Source organism: Nesoenas mayeri, assembly GCF_963082525.1.
Source record: "Nesoenas mayeri genome assembly, chromosome: 2".
NCBI classification, from domain to species: Eukaryota; Metazoa; Chordata; class Aves; order Columbiformes; family Columbidae; genus Nesoenas; species Nesoenas mayeri.
In genome coordinates, this window is record NC_137543.1 from 95,414,919 (window position 1) to 95,439,057 (window position 24,139).

Genomic DNA, 24,139 nt, shown 5'->3' on the forward strand with positions numbered 1-24,139 from the left:
ATGACATTTTTTAATTCTTTCCAATTGAGTACTATGAACAACAATGGTTAAACTGCATTCCTGGGACAGCTGGGACTGTTTGGGAAGTACATTTCCAGAAAAATTAGACCAGCAATGTCCAATAACACGGTAGAGTCCTGCTAGCCCTCACTTCACTGACCTAAGTGCTCTGCAATATGAGACCTCAGAGGAAAGCTGGTGTTCAGTCTGGGTCACCTCCTCCCCTCCTTCTCCCCCCAGCTTTTCCTACACATTTATTCAAGTTGCAAAACAGAAAGAAAAAGGCTGGACTGACACTTTTTTGTTCTATTTAAGCATTGTTATGGATGGAAGACACTGAAATAAATTGAGTTTCCTTGTTTATTTTTTATATTAGAAATACTTTTTATATAAGATCTCAGTTCTGGAATAGCCTCAAATACTGAGAATTTGTGCACACCTGTGGGTTGAGCTGGTTAAAAGTACTTTCACTTTAAGTCTATTTAGCTAAACATGTCCAAAAGGCTAAGAAAACCCTAGTTTAAAATACTGAAATAGGCTTCTCAAGCTCAAGACACTGCAAGTTCCCTTTATGGGCAAACTGAAGGAAAGGCAAGCCTGTGTAAGTGCGCTGTGATTTCATTGAAGCTAAAAGAATGACAGTTACGTTGATTAGGTAAAGTGTGAGCAGTACACATGCCACTGGTGGTTTACGCCAAGCAAAGTGCTAAGAGCACCCCTCAAAACTCCTCTTAGGGAAATAAAACCTCAGAATTCTCACGACTGAAGAACTAATCAAGCTCTTATGGGCAAAGCTGCACCATGAAGAGTAGAAGCTAGGTGATCGCTCACCTTTTTATTATAATAAAGTATTCCTGTCCTAAATACCTCTCATTATCTCCAAGATCAACACAGGACGGGGGCATGATGCCACAGCCCACCTCTGCAGGGGACTCCGCTTGTTACTTAAAGCTGCTAATTTATATAAACAATACTAAGTAGCGTTATGGTAGCCGCAAATGTCTAAGACCATTGGTGATGTGGAGAAGAATGCACGCTCAAGAGCTGGCATGTTTTTTCCAGCTAAATCAGTTGGTCTAACAAAATACGTTACCCATCCACATAAATCTGGCCTGTCTTCATCTCAAGTTAAGAACACGGTGTTTTTCCTTACAGACAGACATCGTTGAGAGTTGTTGCTCTCAAGTTTCTCCATGTATAACAGATACTTATCATGAAAATGATGTATGACAGCATGATAAAACCCCTCCAAAATGGCATGAGAATAAAGAAAACTGCAGGTTCACCAGACACATACATACACACACATTTACGGAACATACGGTTGTAGGTGCTTCATTTTTTTTAATTTACAACACACTATTCTGCACATTTTTGTCTCTAGCTGGACACACTCAGCAACAGAAACATACGAGGCAGCTCTGCCAGTTTATTCTTGCACACATTTTGTCAGGCAGACAGCAAAGGCAAAGGCAAACAATCATCCCTCCTCTTGCTCATGCCATCCCCACCACCAAGGCGTGATTCTCAGAGCCTATCCTGGGCAATTTAAAGTGCAACATTAGAATTTAATTAAATAACCAACAGCAAAAGAGTTGCAATGCTCCAGATAGATGGTAATATCTGTGCCCGGGAGGTGGTGCGTGCCAGGTCTTGGCACTCCAGGTATTTAGTTCCCCAATTCCTCGTTTTCCATACCCAGGAAAACAGCAGAAATATCTGCAAGGGAGTTACGAGAGCCTGTGGCTGTATTGAATTTTACAAGTCTCCTCCTGTGCTGGGAGCCCCCAAGTTGTGCAGGCAGCTGCTACCACGGGCACTGCAGCGGACAAAGGGGGAGCACGGGGGAGCAGCCTTCCATATTGAGGAACCCACCCGGCCACACATGCAAAAAACACGCTTGCTCAGTAAATCTGATGGTAGTCTAGAAAACAAACAAACAAACAAAATTACTTTCCACCTCTTAATTAGAAGACATTTCATACAAGGAAACATCTAGACTGTCTGTGCCTGTGTAGACATTTTTCTTGGCATCAAAAATGGTCTAGAGACCATCTACCCCCATCTGGTCTCTTGTTCTTACCGTTCTTACTCCTGTGCCACCACCTCAACTGTGGCAGTATAATTTTTGGGGTTTTTTTTTTGGTGGGGCCATGTGGTGAATCGGATCAGGGAACTGATTCAGATTAAAATCCCAGGGTAAGGAAATGAAAGTCCATTAATAAATGTTGTAACTGTAATGTAATGTTACAAGCTCTTAAGTAAAGATTTGGAAAATTTCTATGCACACTTTCTCTTATTGAATGTATAGGTTAATATATCAATTCATGTTATTAAACGAAACATAAAATGTAGTATGCTCCCAATCTCATGCAGGAGCTGTATGTTTTACATTCTGTCCTGATGATGTCTAGCCACACACTTCCTAACTGCGTTTCCCCCCTCCCCAAGACAGTTGATTTGTTTTGCATCGGTATTTGCATAAAAGCACGTGCCACCACCAAATAACAGGACAAGGCAATCAAAACAATATGGGCAGGAAGGAGAAGCCACGGCAGGAGAAGTCGGCTGAAAGAAAGGGGATGCAGCAGCCACAGAGCAGAAGAGATGCGCTAGGACTGGAGCAGATGGACACAGGATGCATGAACAACAGGATCAGGAAAATGCTGAAAGAATTACTGGCATTAAATACAGTAAAGAGGAGCTTTAACAGGAGTATGTGTCTGATAGTGCTGTTGACCTGCAGCTCTGATTTGGACACGTGTCACTCACCTTAACAAGTTACTGTTATTTCCCAGTCAAAAGCAGAAAAGTCACAGCCAAGGCCAGGCAGCAGCCTGGAAGAAACTTCCCAGCCCTCTCCCAAATCACTTAGGAACGGCCAAATAGCCAAAGCTGGCCCTCATCACACAATTTTGGAAGTGTGCCAACTTGCTGTGACTGACTAAGGGGGCTGTGAGCCCCTCGAGAAAGCTCAGACAGCTAACAAAAGCCCAGGTACCCGCTCCTCCCCAGCAGTGGAGCAGGGCTTACTGCTCCTCTGATGGGAAACCGCTGTGCGTGACAAATTTTGAGAGAATCATTAATGGTGATTTTTCTTTTTTAAATGCACTCATCATGGTTACAATGAGCTATGAGTTATTATGAAAAGGGAGGTTATCCAGTTCTTTAAAAAATGAGGTTTGAAGTATGTTTGGCAACTGTTTCCATCAGTATCCGCACTGTCATTATTGAAATTCTCTCTTGAATATTTTTGTCTTCCCTCCTATTGTGAGAGCAACACAAAAGAAAACCTAACTATATAGGAAAAACAATTACCACAACTATACACAAAGTGCTGCCTAATGCATATGAAAGGATGACAAATGTATTTTATGTCCTCTATTATAATAATTTGATGCTTATACAACAATAAGTACAAAGTAAGTTATGTTTTTTTAAGTCATGGTGGTGCTTTTAGTTTTCTCGGCAAGACATTACCCTTTGCACGTGCAAAATTCCAGTGTGCTACTAACAGTGGGTAGAATTGATGCTTAATGCAACCTGTACTCACTGAGGCATCGACCTCAGCAGCAAGTGCCTGATTAATAGAATAAACTGTACTCTTTTGCAGCCATTTTATTTGACTAATGAGGTTATTAAATTTTTTTTATTTGACAAATGTGTAATTTTCCCTCCTAAATTATGGTATGTTTTGTTTCTCATTACATTAACTTTTGTCTTGGACTAGCTAAACATATTAAAAAAACCTCTGAATTTGGATCTGAAAAGTGGAATCAGAAGTATGGAAAGTGCATGCACTTTGCCAAAAGCACTATTTCATTACTCTTCAGAATTAGCTGGCAGTGTTTCTGCAATATTTACTGAAGTACAAACCAAATGTTTTCATCTGGACAGAATTCAAACCCTGGTATGTTACAACCACAACAAAAATCATCTCAATCCAAGAGCCTTCTCTGTAATTTGGGCTGTGGTTTCTGCAAAATTGGAGGATTCTTCTCCATGAATTATTTACACCAACTCCCCCTCTAGCTCCTCTCTCTTTTTCCTGCTAACAATTAAACATAACCCAGATGTGCTTTGGAAAAATCTTAAAACAATTTAAGACATCAGAATGATTTAAGTATGGGGCAGGTCAAGGTATGCAGGACTTAAGCCTGCCCCAGTGAAAACACAGCGTGCCAAGCTCTACAATGAGCCGCGTCCAGAGATTTGGCATCTCCTCTGACACACGGCCCCATTTTGGGGCTGTATGCAGGTGGAAAAACCTTGCCTCTCAAATGCTCCCAATGTACTGGCATCTCAATGCTTAAAATTTAGGGCCTGCTTCTCATTTATTATGTGTCCTATTTCTTACGTTTTGGCAGGACAGCGCCAAGTCCCTGAAGTGCAAATAAATGTAATTTATGTCCGTGCTTTATGGACATTTAACAGAGCAAGGCTAAAAGAGAGGGAACTGCATAGGAAAGAGCTATTGTCTCTCACTTGTCCGACTCCACCTGCGGGAACAGTCCCAGGGGGAGCTCCTTGGGTGCCTGAGCAAGAGGGAGGAAAAGGCCGTCCCAAGGCCCCAAGAACAGAAATAAAACAGAACTCAAACACACCAGCGCTCAAACTCCCTCTTCCTCTGCCGTTGTATGAATCACAAGCTGCTTAATGTTATGGCTAACTTATTGGCTTGTGTAGTGACATAAACCCCACGTTCTTCTCTGTCCATTCTTCAAAGCAGTAGAGCTAAAACCAGAAAGCCAAAGGAAATTGATCCTTTTCTAGGGAAATGGAGTAAGGTTAGGGAAATGTGTGAATCTGCAGGAAAAAAAAAGAAAGGTTCACTTGCCAAAGTTAACAAAGCACATGCCAGAGTACTGAATACTACTGAATATTTAAAAAAAAAAAAGTGCTTCTCACATCTACAATTCATATCTGACCATCTCAGAGCAATTTACCTCCACTAACCCACCTAGATTTGGTAGTGAACCCCAAAACCAACCCTTTGCACATACACTTCGACCCCAACTTTATTTTCCCCTCCATCATCAACGAGACAAGTCTGCAAGTCCCAAACCGTCACACTGCCATTCCCCAAAGGCTACAAAGGCCATGTTTCATACCCAAGAGATCCCGAGCACCATCCCTAGCAAAAATAAGCCTTTTGGGGAGCACTGAATCCATGGGAGGATCACAGGCTACAGAAGCAGGCTCACAGGTTTCTGGCTGGGAGGATGGGCAGAAATTGCCTTTGCCAGAACACTTTACATTGCCCACCCGGGCACTGAAAACCATGGGCAGCGGGCTTTTGAAGTGCTGCTGCTGCTGCCATCACAGCACTCAGATTTTGTGCCAGTGGCTCATCCATAATCAAAAATCCAGACCTGCCAATACCTATATAGAGAGCTAAATATTTACCCTCATTTGGTAGAAAAACTAAGCAGCTCACCAAGGTACTCGGAGCGAGTCTGTGGCAAATACAAAGGCTGAACAAGATTAGTCTCCTGTTGCAACAATTTCATCCTGTGGCCTTTTGCAGGGGTAGATATTGGAATCATTAACATCACAAAGGGGCCCCAAAACAGGAAGAGCAGGGCAAAAAACCTTTGATCCAGCTGTAGTACTCCATACAGGCTACTCTATCTTGCACTCAGCAGCTCTGCCCACCTCCTAAATCTCCCTGTAGGCACACACTCATGGGAAGGTACAAACCCCGCTGCATGTCTGGAAGGAGGGGTGGCCTTCCAGCAGCACTCCTCTTCCCTGGGAAGGAGCAATGGCCTGGTGTTGGTGGCCAGGTTCTCTCTGTGTAACTCATCCATGTGCTGTTCACTGTGAGTCTGCATATTCACTCCTCCCTGTCCCCACTGATTAAATTACTCCTGTCCTAAATCACAGCAAGAGTTACTTAGCAGCCCAGAGCAGCATATTCCACAGGCGGACTCAATGACTGCACATGAGGAATATCTCATGTTTTACATTTCAATGTTACACCTAACTTTAAAAAAGAACTTCAAAATTGTGAGATTAGTTGCTAAATGCAAACTTATTTTTATTGAATGGTTTGTGCAATTAAGATTCAACAGCCCAAAATTTATTCTCGTGTTTTCAATCCATCCTGAAATTTCAGTCTCAAACACCACATGATTTAACAACAAAATTGATGGTCTTCTTCCAGTACTTTAAACAAATTATTGTATGTCAGCATGTTTTAATATTATTTTGGAATTATAAAAACTACCCAGACTGCAAGCAGCTGACATTTTTGGACAGTGCCGGCATTTCACAGTCACAGAAGGATGAGGGTTGGAAAGGACCTGTGGAGATCATTTAGTCCAACCCACCTGCTAAAGCAGGTTCACCCAGAGCAGATCACACAGAAATGTATTCAAGTGGGTTTTGAATGTCTCCAGAGAAGGAGACTCCACAGCCTCTCTGGGCAGCCTGTTCCAGTGCTCTGGCACCCTCAAAGTAAAGGAGTTTCTCCTCATATTCAGATGGAACCTCCTGTGCTTCAGTCTGTGCCCATTGCCCCTCATCCTATCGTTGGGCACCACTGAAAGGAGTCTGGTCCCATCCTCCTGACACCCATTCTTGGTAAGATCCCCTCTCAGCCTTCTCTTCTCCAGGCTGAACAGACCCAGTCTCTCCTCAAAGCATTTCAAGTTGCTGTGCTATTTATTTAATGTGCTTACTCTGATCTGGTGAGTATGCCTCCACAGTGGTAACATGCTCCTTTGGAAGGCTGGTGCTTCAAGAACGTGACTGATGCAGTCACCGGCTCTCCAGTTGAGACTGTACCTATTGATACCAAACAACCAGGCAAATGCACCTTCCACCTTGTTAAAAATTAGGCAAATTAACAGTTGGTTTTTAACATGCCCAAAATTAAGAACTCCCAAGGTTTGATTCTGGAGGCTCTCCTGTTGTAATGGAAAACTTCTGCAGGTACCTACAGGCACAGGCAACTCCTACTAAGGCTCAAAAGAGAAGCCTGGGATCCAAGGCCCCCAAGTCTTCCATCCAAACCAGGTGCTTAAAAAATAAAAAGCCTGTTTAAAAGTAAACTGCAAGAGGACATGGGCACTGATACTTCAAAGTTACTGAAGTTTGGACAAACGTGCTATAGTGAGATTTTCTGTTTTGGTTTTGCTCAATTGTAATAAATAATCAGATTGTTAAATCATTGCAATACTCAAAGAAAACGAACAGTCACACGTTTTGCAGTACAGTTGTTAGTCAGAAGAGCCTGAAAACTCAATCTGTGAGATCTCAATTAAAACACCTTTATTTAGGAAACCCTGAAATACTCTAGCAAGTAACTCCCAGAGGCCCGGCTTAATTAGAAAACTGATCATGGGAAAACTGCTTAAAATGTAGACACCTAATCACAGCCTTCCTGTTAGCACCTTTTGCCAAAGATCTGTTGCACACAGGGAGTTGTTTCTCCTTCCTCCTTTAGCCCTATGTTATTCCACTCACAATATTTTTAACCTGTAAATAATTATGGAGAGTAAAGGTAACTCAAATGCGCCAAAACAGAAGCTATTAAAAATTTTATCAGAAGCAGAAAATACAGTAAAAGTGAAAGGGGTTGTACAATCGCACAGAGATGACACACTCAGATCTACGTGCACTGCTGAAAGATGCTAATTATGCCTCTGGCAAAGGGCATACGGGCTCCTTCAAAGAGCACCAGAATGGGAGTAGGTAGCCTTTAAAGTAACAGAAAATACATATTTTGCTTCTCCACCAGTGGCATCTCAAGAAGGTTCTGTTCTCTTTAAGATAAGAACACTGCAGACAAACACTTCAGAGATACCAGTGCTATTCCCTTCCTTCTTGTGCTGGAAATTCTAGGTCAAAATAAGTTTAAAAAAAAAAAAAAGTGAAAAAATTATTGTAAAGTAATAGAAAGGAGGGTAGCCTTGCCAAGTCTGGTCAGTTAGATGTACTCCAGGGTGCTCAGATATTCATCAATTGTTACAGCTTTTTCATTGTGCTTCACTTACCTTTTAAGAAGTAATTATTACATTGTATTATCAAATCAAGGGTTCAAAAAAACAAACTAATTAAAAATATGTCTAAAGCCCCTGGTATTCTGGATAATGAAACCAAGCAGGTCATCTTGGTTAAATTATCTCTCTTTGAAACTAAGGGATGCTAAAAAAAAAAAAAAAAATATATATATATAGATATATATATATATATAAGTAATGTGAATCATTAGATTTTCTGACACAGAGCAGAAGGCCCAGTAAATGGGACTTATATTCCTACTTATGCACATCAAGAAGGGCCTTTCTTCCACATTGTCACATTGTCACATGGTACTACTCCTCCATCACTCACAGAATTCAGCTGCTGCTGCTGCTTAAAATAAACCCAGCAGGGTACTGAAGAGTGAACTTGTACTGGTGACGGCATTTTTAAATTTCACTGTTTAAAAATAGAAAATGAAAGTACACACTGACATGGTGTGACAAATCTACACTGTGCTTCTGACACTGCTGCTGGATATGGTGGGACAAGGACACAGAAATGACCACAGAGCTGTTTTCCCACCAGTCCTGGAGAAGACTCCCCTGCCGAAGAAAAGCTTTGATCATCAATGCAGAGACTATATCATCAGAGCATATTAAAGGACTAGGAGCTAAGAGAGTCACAACTTAAAAAACAAACAAACAAACAAATAACACAATCATGGGGATTTACTGTCCAGGATCTTATCACTAAACAATTTTTAAAGTGCTGAACTTACACCCTGTGAGCGTTGCAACAGCCAGGGCTGGACAGATATATCTGGACAGAAGTCAGAACAACCACATGTCCCAACACGCACACAGTTTTGAATCCCTCAACACTTCAATAAATAATTGCACAGAGGTCCAAAACCAAACCAAACACCTTCCAAAAAAATTGCAAGACGTCCCCACGCAGGGTTTAAGTAAGCTGCTGGCTCTTCCTTCTCCAGGCTCACTAGGTATCACCAGAAGAGCTATACCAAGCTAAGCCTACCAGTACCAACTTGAGGGTAGGAAGGCCATACAGAGGGATTTGGACCAGCTGGATCGTTGGGCTGAGGCCAATTGTATGAGGTTCAACAAGGCCAAGTGCCGGGTCCTGCACTTGGGTCACAACAACCCCAGGCAGTGCTACAGGCTTGGGGAAGAGTGGCTGGAAAGCTGCCTGACAGAGACAGATCTGGGGGTGTTGACTGACAGCAGCTGAATATGAGCCAGCAGTGTGCCCAGCTGGGCAAAAAGGCCAACAGCATCCTGGCTTGTATCAGGAATAGTGTGGCCAGCAGGACCAGAGAAGTCTTTGTCCCCCTGTACTAAGCACTGGTGAGGCTGCACCTCAAATCCTGTGTTCAGTTTTGGGCCCCTCACCTCAGGAAAGACATTGAGGTGCTGGAGAGAGTTCAGAGAAGAGCAATGAAGCTGGTGAGGGGTCTGGAGCACAAGTCTTGTGAGGAACAGCTGAGGGAACTGGGGCTGTTCAGCCTGGAGAAAAGGAGGCTGAGGGGAGACCTTATCAGCCTCTACAACTACCTGAAAGGAGGTTGTAGCATGGAGGGTGTTGGTCTCTTCTCCCTAGTAGCAAGTGATAGGACAAGAGAAAATGGCCTCAAGTTGCACCAGGGAATGTTTAGACTGGATATTGGGAAAAACTTCACCAAAAGGGTTGTCAGGGATTGGAACAGGCTGCCCAGGAAAGTGGTGGAGTCACCACCCTGGAGGTGTTTAAAAGACATGTAAGATGAGGTTCTTAGTGCTAGAGTTAGGCTATGGCTGGACTCTGTAATCTTAAAGGTCTTTTCCAATCAAAACGGTTCTGTGATTCAATGACCTTTCTGGAGCTAGATGTACCAGTGGGCTGCTACATGAACTCCCTGCAAGCATACTAAGAACCATCTTCCACCTCCTTTTTTCCAAAGGGCACATCAAAAGAGATTACTACCTGAAGCTAAACCACCCATGGAACTGAACAAGTACAATCACAGGCAGCCAGGGCATCCTGAAATATACAGCAGTTCAGACACTGAAGCCAGAACCATGCTAATAGTGACCTCAACAAGCCCACTCCCTCTCCTTCCTAGCCACAGCCACTCTCCTGCTCCTCCACAGAAATGCATCCAGTGAGTAGATGTCCATGGTTTCCAGCTCTTTTTTTACTGTCTCATTTCAGGCTTTATATAGGGGTGATGGAGTAATAAGCTTGTGGAGGTGCTGAAACGGAGACTGGACAGCTTTCCCTTTCTGTTTTTCTTCAGTCTGTTTAAGCAGACCAAGAACATGCCATGTGTGGCACTCAGTGCAGATTCTCCCTCGTGGTTTTTAATATAATTGTAATTGGGATCTTGAACGCATGTGTTGTCTGAAATATATGAGTACTCCTGCACACTGAAGAAATTAGGAATGAATTGCAAGTTCTTAATTGACAATACAAAACATCAATTATTCTACAGATGAATAACAAAGAAGAAAATTACAGGTGCAAGAGCTAAACAGCCACTGATTAAAATTAAAAAAAAAACCCTTCTGAATGAAGCACTGGCATAGGACAAAAGTACCCCTGATTCCTATTTGCATTGTTAAAGCAGAATGATAAGAGATATTAGGAAATAAAAATGAAGATAAATCACATCCCCACGCAGGTTGCCTTTTTTTTAAGTGCAAGTGCCTTCAAAGCTATAAATAACACATGCTTAGTTAGCAAGCAGTGGAAACAAGTGTGTGAATGCAGCCATGTGTGCTCACACACATACACACACACCCCCCCACCATCTGAATTTTCCCACCAACAACTGTGGCGGTTGGCCCAGATCACAGCAGTGACATGCTGCCAACAGACTGATCAGCCTCGCAGCAGACTAAATTAGAAATACATTTCCACAGATTAAATTTCAGAGGACTGTGATGCCACTTTAAACTCCATTAGATTCTGCTCCTCGCAATCCTTTAAACAAACACAAAAGCTCGCAAACCACCCTTCTCCATCCCCCCTCCACCCACCCACTTTACCAGAAGTTCCAACAGGACGGAGGCTCCATATTGGACCCAAGGCAAGAGAGAAATTAGCAACCAGTCTAAAGCTACCACTAGCCTAATATCTCACAGAAGAAAAAGAGACATCAAACCCCACTGCATTAAGGTGAGAAAGCCCCAGCTGGAAGCCATGGGTGATGCTGACCAGTACTGTCAGCAGATGCAACAGAGACCTCAGAATTGGAAAGGGGAACTTAAGCACAAGCTTTGAAAGATTCAATCGACTAGGTAAGACTTATGCAGAAAGGCCCTATCTGTAACAAATGTACACTCTTTCAGCAGGCAATGGGACAAGACAACAGCAAGAGGCATCGTTCTGGAACATCAAGGATGGAGCAGTGACTAGCTAAAGGGACAGGGGGGACGTCTGCCAAGAGAAAAAACAATTTTAAGAGCTAATATGGCAATTGGAGATTAAACTGAAAGACGTCATCTTCGCTACATGACCTGGGACAGAAGACCATGGAAAGTCCCAAGAAAAATCTTTAGCTTAATCTGGACCACCGGCTATATCTCAGGCTAAGTGCCCAGGTCTGACACGTAGGCTCACAGACACACACCATACAGCTCCCACCAGGCTCAGGCACCTGTTACTGTGAGATAATTCAGGCATCTCACTGTATAACTTCAGATGCCTCATCTGCACTTGGGATGCCCAGTGGAGCTCACCTGTTTCAGTTATCAACACGGGAACAATCCACCTCCTGGGGCAGCTAAGAACAACGACAACCCCTTCACCCATTGTCAGATGAAAAGCCTCGCTCAGATTGAACAATAAAGGACAGCGAGTAGGTAGAGAAGGGGAATTTCCAACCAGATTTCTCCTCTTGCAGGAACAAGTACTCAGGCAAGTTAAGCACTTCTTCAGTGTGCTTCTGACTTCTGACTATAAACGTCAGACAAAACAAAGGAGGATGGGGAGGACTTACAAGAGCTAGACAAAAACCCATTCAGGATAACAGAGTGCTAAGCATAAAAGAAACCTCCTTTTGCGCTATTACCGGCCTCATTTTATGGTCTTTATAACCCTGAACTTGAACGCTTCTGTTGCAGATGCAGTCAAATTGCTGAGAATTGAAATGTGCACAATATATTCAAGTGCAGCACCAGCACACTTGTCTAGCTGCTAGCCAGTGTGCAGTGCTAAAGCTTGTTCTTTGAATGAGACTGTCCCCCCCCGGGCTGCTGTGAGACTCCTACCTCGAAGACAGAGGAAAGTGAGAAAATCTTCTGTCTTGGGCTTCCTTTTGGAGAGGTCAGAAATCTGAGTGGCGGGAGGGGGTAACAACGGCTCCACTATCTTTATTGGAGTTGTGCTGGGACTGTTTGGCTGGGACTGAGCAAACTTCCTTTGTGCTTGCAGCCTTGGCCTGTGGAAACAAGAGCATATCAGAAGCATGTTAGGCAGAATTTGCAGGAAAGACGTCAGAACATAAAAATCCACTGTTTAAAAAAGAAAGCAAGAGCTCAATCCATCTCCCACCAATACAATATCCCAATCTGGGTCAATTGCAAAGACGGTATTTTATTTGCTTCACCCTTTGGTATTTTTTGCAACAATTTGGAAAACCAGAAAGAGAACATCTTGACTATAAAATCTGTGACTACTGTTTCATATGTTCCAAGTATTTCCTTGCACATCATACAATTACAGTTTACCATTCACTTATTTGGAAATTAAATCTGTATTTTGCACCATGATAATATCTCTTTTTTTTAAGTGTTAGTGTTCTTTGCTTCTTGTTTTTAATTAATTTACAAATGAGTCTTATTTTAGCCCCATTAAGGTTTTAATTTATTCCAATCTGCTCAAATCTGATTTACATGGTAAAATTCATATTAATAGATAAAGTATCTATGTTAGTGCCCAGTTCTACAAAAAGAAACCAAAACCTTCAAGGAAAGATATTTTTGACATGGAAAATATCAGGTAAAATCCATTAGATATTTGTTCCCTTGACCACATCCTAGAAGATGGTAAGCAAGGAGGTCTGGAGTGGGGTTAAGTAGTATTTGTGAGAAATTTGTAAGAATGAATGACACGCATGGAGTGAATTTGTCTCAGTCCTGGTACTGGGTGATGGACTGACACTGGTAAGTTTTAAAGCATGCCCAGGTACGGCTATGGGCAAGGAACAGATGCAGGTGGTTTTGGCAGTCAGGCTGCAAATTATTTCAAGCCTATCTGAAGGCTGTGATTAACTGCTAGGTGGCAATGAATATGATTTTCTTTAATATGTCTAGAAAGCCATTTGGTAATAGGGAAAGCACTTTGGGGCAGGACAGATACCCAGAGGGGGTGTCGCTGGGAATCTGGCTCGGCTCAGCATTTAAGAACATGCTAATTTCTCACTTAAGCAACTGGGATTCTAATTATGATCTTTATTACAGCTTCAAAAAGGAGAGAAGCTACTGAAAGAACTTAAAACCTCATTGAGAAAGGATGCAATTTTATGTCATTTTCTTCCCTAATAGCAGAGTATTTACATAATGTCAAACTGAAACACATATCAAATAACATTGAAGGAAAAGCCAGGTCTTGTCACTCTGCAGTAGGCTTGACTGTTATGACTCAAGGAAAGCACAGTTATCGCTCAGTGAGAATGAAACACCTAACGGGCAAACCTTTTCTTTTTCATTGATGTTTAAAACAGTGCATAAGAAGAGGTTCATTACTGTATTTTAAAATTCTGCTATTTTTGTGGCTAGAATAGAAAAAAAACATATTGAAAATCCCGGCAGTGTTTGTATATGTATATACGCATCCCCCAATGACAAAAGAACAAAAGTAGTATCAGCAATTTTCTCCCTGAACTCCACATAAAATTGTGCATGTCCTCACTGTCCAACCCTCAATCCCAAATAACAAAAAGCACCAGCCATTCTTCCTGCTTATTTTCATCTTCTTAATGGCAAATATAGCATACTGTGTGCATTTTTTTTTTATCATGGTGCTTATAGTTTGTGAACTGGAACTAAAAGACTGTTTCCTCATATCTGTGAACAATTATCTTTCCAAAATGAAAGTCTTGTCTAGATCTGCCTGTATATCCCCCAAATTACTCAAATTGCCTTGCAAAGCTCTATTCCTTCAAGCAGACGGAGGACTCTCGTGCAGGATGAATAGGATTTCAATTTCAACCCACTGCATTTCTATCACCAAAAACCACACATGCAGCCAGAGAATAAAATGCTTTGTGTTGGCTTCTGTTCCACACATAACGCACGCTCCCTCGCCAAAAAACAGACTATAAAGGTTAGCAAGCAACCTTGCCTGCTGCTCTCATCTGCAGAGTGATTTTTCCCCATCGATGTGCTTCCCCAGCTGGGCTGTTGAAAACATACGCTATCCACTCACTGCATCTCTGAAATTACCTGCTCAAATCTCATGTGATCAAAGATAAATAGCAGGGAGGATTCCACAACCACGACCACTGAAAGGGGGATTAGGGAATGACTTGCAGGTTCGGCACAGGCATGAAATGAAATGAAATAGTGAATTGAAAACACTTTTGGTTTGTTCTGTCTTTGAAAAGGCATTCTGCTAGCTCCCCTTCCCCGGGACAAACAATTCCCCACTGATTTTGATTCCCCATTTCGCATGGGACTTGCAGCCTGGTCTGGAAGCACTGCTGGCTCTTTGCTACGCAGCACACTGCTGCCCAGGGGCCCTTCATCTCAGCAAGGACAGTGAAAACAGCCGACCTTCCCTCCACCCAGCTTCAGGCAACGACCGTGAACTTTGCCGCTTCCCAGAGAGGCTGCTGAGACCTCTTGTTATCTGGTCAAACGTCTCTGAGATGCTTCCTCTCCTGCATACAAATTTGAAGCACCTCTGCTGATATTTGCCGTGCCTCCTTTCCTCCTGCCTGGCTTGCACTCACCACTGCCACAAAAACAGCCCTGTTCCTTACAAAATATCCTTTTTTTTTTATTAAAACCCTGAGCAGTTACAGGGCGTGAGAATCACTCATTTCATTTATGAATGCTAGTGAAAGATTATACCCTTTTATGACTGCAGCATCCTTGAGGTTTCTGCAAGGACTACTGTTTTGTACAATGATCAACAACTGCTCCACGGGCTCCTGCCTCAATGCCTGGGGGTGTACAGTGAGCCATGAGCAAGAAACCAGCTATTCCATAGCTACAACGCATTGAGATGAGGCATCGAGGCTAGGAAAGAAAAGGCAAACTTTTAAGCAGCCTTTGCTCCAACTTCATATAAAGGTAACAAGATTCAAAGGTGGGCCAGCAAGGGAAAAACATATGCATTTCAAAACACAGGCAACAGTTTCCTTGTGAAGCGGTGTATGCATCTTAACAACCTCGGATGCCCCCATGAAAACCTCTCGAAGCATAAAACCAATTATTTCGGGTACGGTTTAATGTTTCACTTAATCCAATCTAAGCATGAAGCTGCTGCCAAAAAAGGAGGTACCCCCTTCCACTATGGTTACATCAGATCAAGCGTAGCAGCCCGTCATACTCACACACCACTTCTGAGCAAGACAGAATAGGTAAGGAAGTGATAAAAGTGCTCAGGAAGACATTTTGCATGTGATAGACACATAACACCATCAGTGTGGCTTTGCTCTTTGCAAAAAAATGTTGTTTGCATCCTCAAAATAAATTGCTTGCTTGGTCCTCATTGAACGGGTAGAGGGAAGAACTCAAAATAGTAGCACATCTAAGCATCACGCAAACACCCAACACGCAGCCAGAAATACCCAGACTATTTAAAAATAAATAGTAATTCACGTTCTCTCAACAGAATGTTATTTTCTTTCTACCTCTGACACAAAGTTCAAAAAAGCCTCAGCCCAAGGAAGCCTCAGCTCCTGTTGGTACACTTCTCTTCTGCTGAACTGACTGTTTAGGTCCAAGACAGCAAATAACATCCAGAGACTAAAACTCCACAACAAAAATATCCTGAGTGTACAAACTCAGGCTAGGCTACAAAACATTTCTCTCCAACACAAAATATACTTTTTGAAGTTTTTTTACACTGGAATTTATTTTTAGTTGAATGTTTTAAGCAAATTGCATTCTTTCTAATCAAAGCATTGGTTTGTGCTAGCTAAAAATACTTCAGAAATGTCTTTTTAAATAGATATCCTAGCACCATTCCTTTAGCTTGTAGAAAATAATACATTTAGGAAGAAAACACCTACTACACAAAGGCGGTCTTATCTTTGCCATGAGAAGCTCAGGATAGTAATACCAGTCTGTGTTAAATTTAGTAAATAGATACAGTGCATGCTGTATTCTCTACAAACCAGTTATTAAATTATCAATATGCAAGATTTAGTTGTACATCGGTACAAAAATACCACTATTTTCAGTTTAGCACTCCATAACTCCTAAGTGAAAGCAAAGCAGAAGTTTTATAAAATATACACAAAGAACAATATGCACAATTGCATTGATAATATATATGCATTTGTACTAATCTATTTATAGTGAATTCTGGGGTCGAGAGGTTGTGCTCACCCCTAAGCTTCTTAATTAGGAAGAGATTCGCAAAACAAACTATGTTTTTCAAACATTCTCTAATCTCCAGCAATCTGCAGGTTTTCACAAAACTTCTTGCTTGTTATGTACTACAAAATTTGCTTGCTGATTGGTCTCACAACCTTTCACTTACTCCTTGAACTTCACTTTCACCTCTGTTGTTTCCTGCTTTTCTGTTGCCTGATGTTTATGCTCTTTGTAATGGCACCACTGGAGTCAGATTTCCAAACTCCATAGGAACCGTAGCCTAAGTACCTGCTTGAGTGTCACAGTTTCTCGATTAATTCCCATTTCCCACTTCAACGCAGTGTGTTTTTCACTTTCTAAGCTGCAAGCGAGCAGCCTACAAGCTAAAGCGGAGAAATCTATGCCTCTGTCTTTCTGAAAAGCAGTGTTGGTATTTGGTTACTTCGACTTTGCAATGTATTTGTAGATATTAACTTTAATCACATTAAAATTACTACCACTAACTAGCAGTGATTCAGCTGGCATTAGTTTTCACCGAACACTGCTTAGATAGTTAGGAATACAGATTCAGCGCCTGATCTAAGGCTAGCTGTTGAGGACCATCCTCTGTCAAAACATACCTTTAAATAGGGAGAGTTTGGCTTTCATGTTATTGCTGTGTTCAGCTTTGCAGTTCCCGGATCTCTTTCATTATTATGCCTCTCAAACTGGGCAGCAGATTCCATGCAATATGTATTTACTTTTTTCCATTTGGGGGTTTGTCCTTGCACAGATACAGCTCAGGTAAGTTCTGTGACACCCTTCCCATGTTGTTGTCTCAACCTGACTGTCCCATACAGCTACAGTCACAGTTGAGCATCATGGCTGTCCTTCCACCAGCCACTAGCACCCATGACAAGGAGAGCTCTGGCACAGATGGGCGCTCTACCCCACAGGTCTTTGCTTCTCTGCTGATCACTCTGCTAATATCACCATAAACTCCTCTCTGCTGTGTACCTGGGCTATTTATTTCCTTACTATGACATTTTGCTGACGTGGCAAAATAGTTCTCTCTGAGTTTTACCTGTCCCTACTACTGATCTGGATCAGGTCTGAAGTGCAGTGTCTTTTGTTCTCATCAGAGCTGATACACAACTTACGTGTTCAGTTTAAGTGCATGACACTCAGTCTAGTACACAACATGCCTGTATGCAAAGATTCATTTGTGTGTGCAGTTCTGTTTATTAAAAGGTAAACATATCTGAAAGTGATAGGCTGTAGATAAATTCTGCCCTCATTAAAATATATATATATATTTATATATAATTTAAGGTTTAATAACCAGGCGTCTGCTACAGATCAGATGATTATCAAGTGTGTAATTTCTAGTTCAAACAAAATCAACCTTGTGACAGGCACTTCTAGGCAAGCCCAGGTGAGCATGCAAAACTTGGTGCTGAAGGTATTATTCATGGGACAACCAGGAAATTCTTATTGCTGGTGCATTTGCTAGCGGGAAGCATGGGTGAGTTACATTTCACCCTTTCACTCCTGAGAACAAGCACAAGACATTCGCTCCAAGTAGTAACCTTCTCTAGAGGATCACACATTCACAAGAACAGGGCTCCAGAATTCAAACCAACAAGTTAGCTACCTCAACACTGCCAAAACTCAACCATTTTTCTTTCCCCAAGTAACATTACTTGGATAAGCAAAGAAATGGGGGGGCATGAAAACGCCCTTAGAATACACAGAGGTACTCTCGGCTCTCCTTGGAGCACACTCAAGTGCATGTGTTAGCTTGGGTAGTACTAAGCAGCATTTCTATGTGTATGTATTCACCGACCTCTGCAACCACTGTGTCCCAAGCTACAACGTCAGGTGAATAAACAGCATCACACCAGGAGCAGAAAGCAGGCCTACAAAGGAGCTCTTGGAACTGTATTTCCTCTCCCACATCCCCCTAAGCTTCTGGGGTAGTATCTTCCGCCTGTATCGGTGGTATCTGCAGCCCACTTCAACTCAGTCGCTACTGTCAGCAAGTTCGCAGTAGTAGAAATTGAGATTCAGTCATCAATTGTGTCTCTACAACTGTTTGTACCAGAAAGGATCTAGAGGGTAAGAGGCCTGGTCACCCCCATTCACACAGACGCCAAGTGCAGGTAACCAGAGCAAAGCATGTGGTCGCTCTGAGGCACAACTCCTTCAAAAGGATTTAAAAGATCGTGTAACTCAAGACACAACACAGACCTGTATTATCAGGTAGGAGTATAATTATTTAATCCTGTCATCTGATTAGAAGAATCTGGGTTCATTTTCAGTAAATAAAATCTTCCAGTAAGGCTGAATGCAAGAATTCACAGAAGTTATTTTTACTGAGCCCTTTATTCACTCAATCTTTTTTTTACTTTTTGTGATCCAAAAGTTTAAAATTGGGCCCAAATTAATAAGATGATTTTAAACCAGCCTTAAATTCTCAAGCAAGCACAAAGAAAAATACTAAGTCCATCTCCATTCAGTCCTTGATTCTTGAGCTTAACAGGGCATGTTTCCATAAATAACACTTCTTCCTCTAAAATTTTAGCCACAATGAATGGATGAACATTTTCCTTTGTTGGCTTCTGAGAACCTCCTCTCCTGCAACAATGGAAAGGTGCTTGGGAATGACATGTAGTGAATGATACTTGAGATAACCCATGTGCTTAATCACTAGTTCAATCTCAAGCTGGCAAGTTAAACCTGCTAAAAACCTGCTGAAATTATCGTTAATTTTGGAATCCCCTATTTTTCCTGACCATGCACACTGATCACAAAAAGGTATTTGCAGTCTCCAAAACCGCCTCAATTCATGCAGTTTAGCAGAGATACTTATACCCACTAAGTGGAATAGCTGGCTTTTAAAACAACATATAATACAGCCTTGGGCAAAGTGGGAGCTTTAAAAAGCTGCTGGACACTGTTTAACCACCACCTACCATATTAACTGTGGAGAAACTGGAGAACTACAGCCACCATATATGGGCCTTGTATACACTCCAGCTCACATATATTGTGGCCACAGTGATATGCAGATGTGGACCTTGCCTGCTAGACTGTGACCCATACTAGATGGGATAGAAGAAGCTGCAGAAAATTAACACTGCATTCAGATTTCAGCTATGGATCCAGGCAGTTCAGGTGTTTCAGTGGTCTAGATAACCTTGAGGGGAATGAATCACACTGGATACTAAATGCCTTAAGTTTTTGTCCTGAAACATCGATGCTGGCCAGGGAATTTTGATGTTACTCCAATGTAGCAGCAGGATTTCCCAGTGTGAACTTGAGTTCCCTCCATAGACCTCAGGATACACAGAAGCAAAGATAAACAAGAAACAACCCCAAAAACCAGAAAGCATAATTAGTCAAGCTTGCAGCCCTTCTTTCTCCAGGAGCGTGGGTCTCCTCTCATCCTGCTGCTGCAACTGGTTTTAGTTGGACATGATGCAAGAACAGCCCATGCTTATCGCATGCCGTTGGCATCACAGCAGCCCTGTTCACAGGGTTGCAAACTCTCTTGTCATGCTCAAATCAAAACAGGACCCTGAGTTACCACGGCACAATCCCAGCATAATATAATTACGAAACCACACATCTGCCTTCAAGCATCTCCAGCAGCTGGAGAAAGGTCGCTTTAGATTTAAGTACATTCATTACCATGAAATACTCAAACACTTCTACCCATCTCATGTGCCAGTGTCCATTGCAAGGGTTTATCCATGGAGGGTTTATCAGCTGCTGCCCAGGATACGAGCAGTGGGAGGATAATAAATGATGGCAGACGAAAGAAGCCCCCAATAAGCTGTTTTCCTACAATTAGCTGCTTCTGTCATCAGAACACGCTACAGCAACTGTCCTGCAGACTGTCCAGAAATCCTGATTCAAGGACTTATTCCTCTACAAGTGGATGAGTTGGACAATCTATTTCAGCAAGTCAATGGCTCTTTTAAATCCACTTTCTCCAGGGTTGTCCCACCTGAGATCAGACAGGAATTCTTCCTCCTCCACACAGGCATGTGGTGAGCTGTACGTGGCAATAGATGGCAGAAGAGATCCTTGTGAATACTGGAGACAGGTGGTGCCACCCTTCCTTTGTCCTGCAATAGTTCTTAAAAATTCCCATTTTGGAGTAGCTTCATTTCTACTCTAAGAACACGGGCACAGGTACTTTAACCTTTGACTGCTACGGGTTGTACTCCCGCTGTGTCTACACTGCAACCACGTAGCAGGTTGCATAAAGCCACCCAGGCGAAGCCTTTGCATTCATCAGTCCACATGGGAATCCAGCAACAACACTGCAAACACTTCACTGTGGGTCCAGCACACGCACCTCCTAAAGATCTTGGTTATTGCTGACACCCTCACCACCACAGCCAACAGCATTCAGCTGGTCCAGGTCAGATACGCTCACACAAGCTACAAATGTGCACAGTAATGCAAAAGAATCCCCACTGAGAAGGGACAAGAAACAGGAATGTACTCCAGCAGTCCATTTTGGAGGGGGCTGTATCTTGGATATATCTCTTTCCTCACTGTTCTTTGGGCTGTGCACGCTATAGAGACTGTTCACTAGAGACAGCTTATGATAGTATAAAAGACAAGTTGACTCTGTGACTAAGCTACAGCAGGAGTCACGGTGTTAGTGCGGATCAGTACTGAGTGCCATATGACAAGCATTTATTTTAGCAGCACCGTTGGCTTTGGTAGCTTCTGGCTCCTCCCTGCGCTCCCTCCTGTGCACAGCTTGCTTCTGCTCCCGCGCCCTGCTCTGGAGCCATTCTTCTTTCACAGCCTCTCTCATCCCTGACTGTTGCTTGGTTCTCTTCACCAGAGTGCCCCGCAAGCTGCTTACCAAGCATAGACGAGCACGGACACCTACAGACGCCCTCGGCAAATGGAGACTTGAGTTACTTCTTGCTGCATCCAGAAATGGGGGCTCCCCCTCTTCTCTAGTAGCGTGACCCAAGACTCCCTGCTGCTCAGCTTGAGCCAAACCCACCACCCCATACCAGCAAGTTTCGCAGGAAGAGCGTCACCAAGGAGTGATGTTAGGCTAGGCCTGTCATTTTATGCCATGCTGTTGCACAGAGAAGAGCATCACCACATGCCAGAAAATTAAAAGGCAAAACCACAGCAGCAGAAAAAGACTTAAGGAACTCGTTCAACATTTGCTTGTTTTTTAATAATCACTAGCAGATGCCTGAGTGAGTATTATGTCCTGACAAACTTCTCTTCAAGGAGAAAACCACAAAAATAAAATTATTTTTTCACATTAAACCGTGTACTGGAGGCAAATAAGGCCACACTAACAAACACCTCCCACACTGGAAGAAGGATGCAATTACCAGTTCCCTTGCACGCTCTCCACCTACTGGCAAAGAACCAGCAGCGTCCTGTGCCTGGACTCACTGCAGGTGAAAAAGCAAATTAATCTTCCTATCTTCCTGATATTCTGTAAAGCCAGTGTGAGGAAGCCTAGTGGTGTAAAATGATCTCCCCTTTCACTTCACCCACTCTGCAACATCAGCCTTCTGTCTGCACTGGATTACATGTAACAGGGACCTTGTTATCTACCATAGATGTTTTTTTCAGGTCCTACAAAAAGACTTCCCACCCTACAGAACAGAGTTTACAGAATGTTAAAATATGCCCATTTTCATAAAACGTGAGCATTTCCCCTCACCTTAATTACACAGAAGTCAAAACTACTTTTAGCACCACACACCTTGCAAGTTCAGTATTCTTCTAGTATCATTTTCAGCGTTCTCAGACATCTGAGGGACATCAGCAAAACCTGTTTGCTTCGCAGTTCCCAACCAGGAGACATTAAACAAAACCAGGACAGTTCAGATGACAGAGCTTCCCCACTCACGCAACACCCTCTGGCACTGCCCAAAACCCCGGTTCCTGATAAATTCAGTTCTGTTCTTTGTTCCATATCCCTCCTCAAAACGGTTGTAGATTCAGCCTGAATGGTGAATGATATGCCAAATAATACCAAACATATCAGCAGCTCCCTCCCTAGTAATTTGACCAACTGCTAAAACTCCAGAGGATTCTATATCAAAGCTGTGTGATTGAAGGAGAGCTTTGAGAAGCCTTTTCTCGACAATTGTTGTGGTTTTTTTAAAAAAAAAAAAAGTTATTTTACAGATAATTTCATTCTTGTTTTCCAATCTTAGAAAAACATGCATACCTCAACTCTTGCAACCTTTTGCCTTCGTCCTAAAAGCAACTTGCACTAGCCAGAAAGCCAGAGATTACATCTGGCAGAGATGTCAGAAGTAACAGCGTATGGATTATTTTAGCCATCATCTGAGTGGCTGAAAAACTTCCTGTTCAATTAAGTCCTCCATTAATCCCTACCATTTGAATAAAATTTTCCATCTGCTGCCAGGAAGTGATAAAAGTCACATGGTCAGTAGGTTGCAGGCATTTTAACCTCTTGCAGAGGTTGCAGCTTGCAATTCAACCACACCTGAAACCAGATATCTGCACTTCCCATGAGGCCAGCCCTTCCAAGGCTCCTCTACGATCTGGCTATTACCAGGGACTCAACATTTCTCTTGTAAAACTACAATGTTTAGACACACAGTGAGAAAAAAAAAATAAAGACACAAGACGTCCTATATCAGACTTTGTTCTGATAAGCGAAGCAATTACTTTTTTACAAAACACCCATCAATCACATCCTGCCATAATGATTACTAAACAGAAACACATAAATGAACTCCTGAGGGGGGGGGAGAGAAATCCATTATGTTAAACCTATGCTATCCTTATGTAATTCTGAAGATGAAAGACAAACTTTAGCAGGTGCTATCTCCAATATTTGGCCTCTTTTCCTGTACCACTGTGATTTTTTGTATTAAGTTCCTCTTGGGAGCAAACTCCCCAGGAGTCAAACAGCCCATTCTTGCGAGTCAATCAGGCAGATGCAGTCGATTGTCCTGGTAACTCTGTTCACGCCTTCTTTCAAGCCATGCCACATCCTGCTACCAGTCAAACTGGCCTGAAAAGGAAAGGGGCCGTTCACCCCGCACCTCTTCTTTGAGGCTTGCTAAATCCCATGAGAGGGGGCTGGCTGGGCTGCCAGAGCACGCTGCCTTTCTCTTCTTCCTGAATGTCAGATAAAGTAGTTGGGAACTAATGATATGGATGGAAACTATGGTAACAATTCCTGTGCCACCACAATCTATAGCCTTCCCCGCAGACTTTCTTTCTTTACCTGCAGTAGTAAGTATTCAATACTCTCTTGTTTCTTGCGGCATGTCACACGCCCCTGCCTTGGGAAACTCTAGTAAAAAGATCGTAAGGTGCATATTGAACTCATTTTGCTACCAGGTAACTATAATAAAAACACATACACACACCAACTGTGTGTACATACCACAGATTTTTCTAGAAGCAACAAAAATACAGTCCCTCTTTTTTCACGGAAGAGTGAGATTTATCAACGCTTTATCTTCCCTATCACCCTCCTTACTTTTAGGATATGGTTGTATGTGAGCAGCAGGATGCCTGACATTCAATAGTACAACCCAGACAAACTAAGAACTTGCTGATGGTGGAGGGGAAAAGTCATACTCCTTCTAGTCCTGCATTCC

The 24,139-nt window shown here is 42.5% G+C and overlaps 1 protein-coding gene across 3 annotated transcripts in view; it reads right to left on the reverse strand.

Moving 5' to 3' along the window:
- Nucleotides 1-24,139, reverse strand: part of JARID2 (jumonji and AT-rich interaction domain containing 2) — a 227,607-nt gene that overhangs the window by 55,673 nt on the left and 147,795 nt on the right. For all 3 annotated transcript variants that reach the window (XM_080338858.1, XM_080338860.1, XM_080338859.1), the window contains exon 4: nucleotides 12,240-12,409. In XM_080338858.1, coding sequence (XP_080194984.1) covers nucleotides 12,240-12,409 — 170 coding nt within the window. The remainder of the gene's footprint in view (nucleotides 1-12,239; nucleotides 12,410-24,139) is intronic.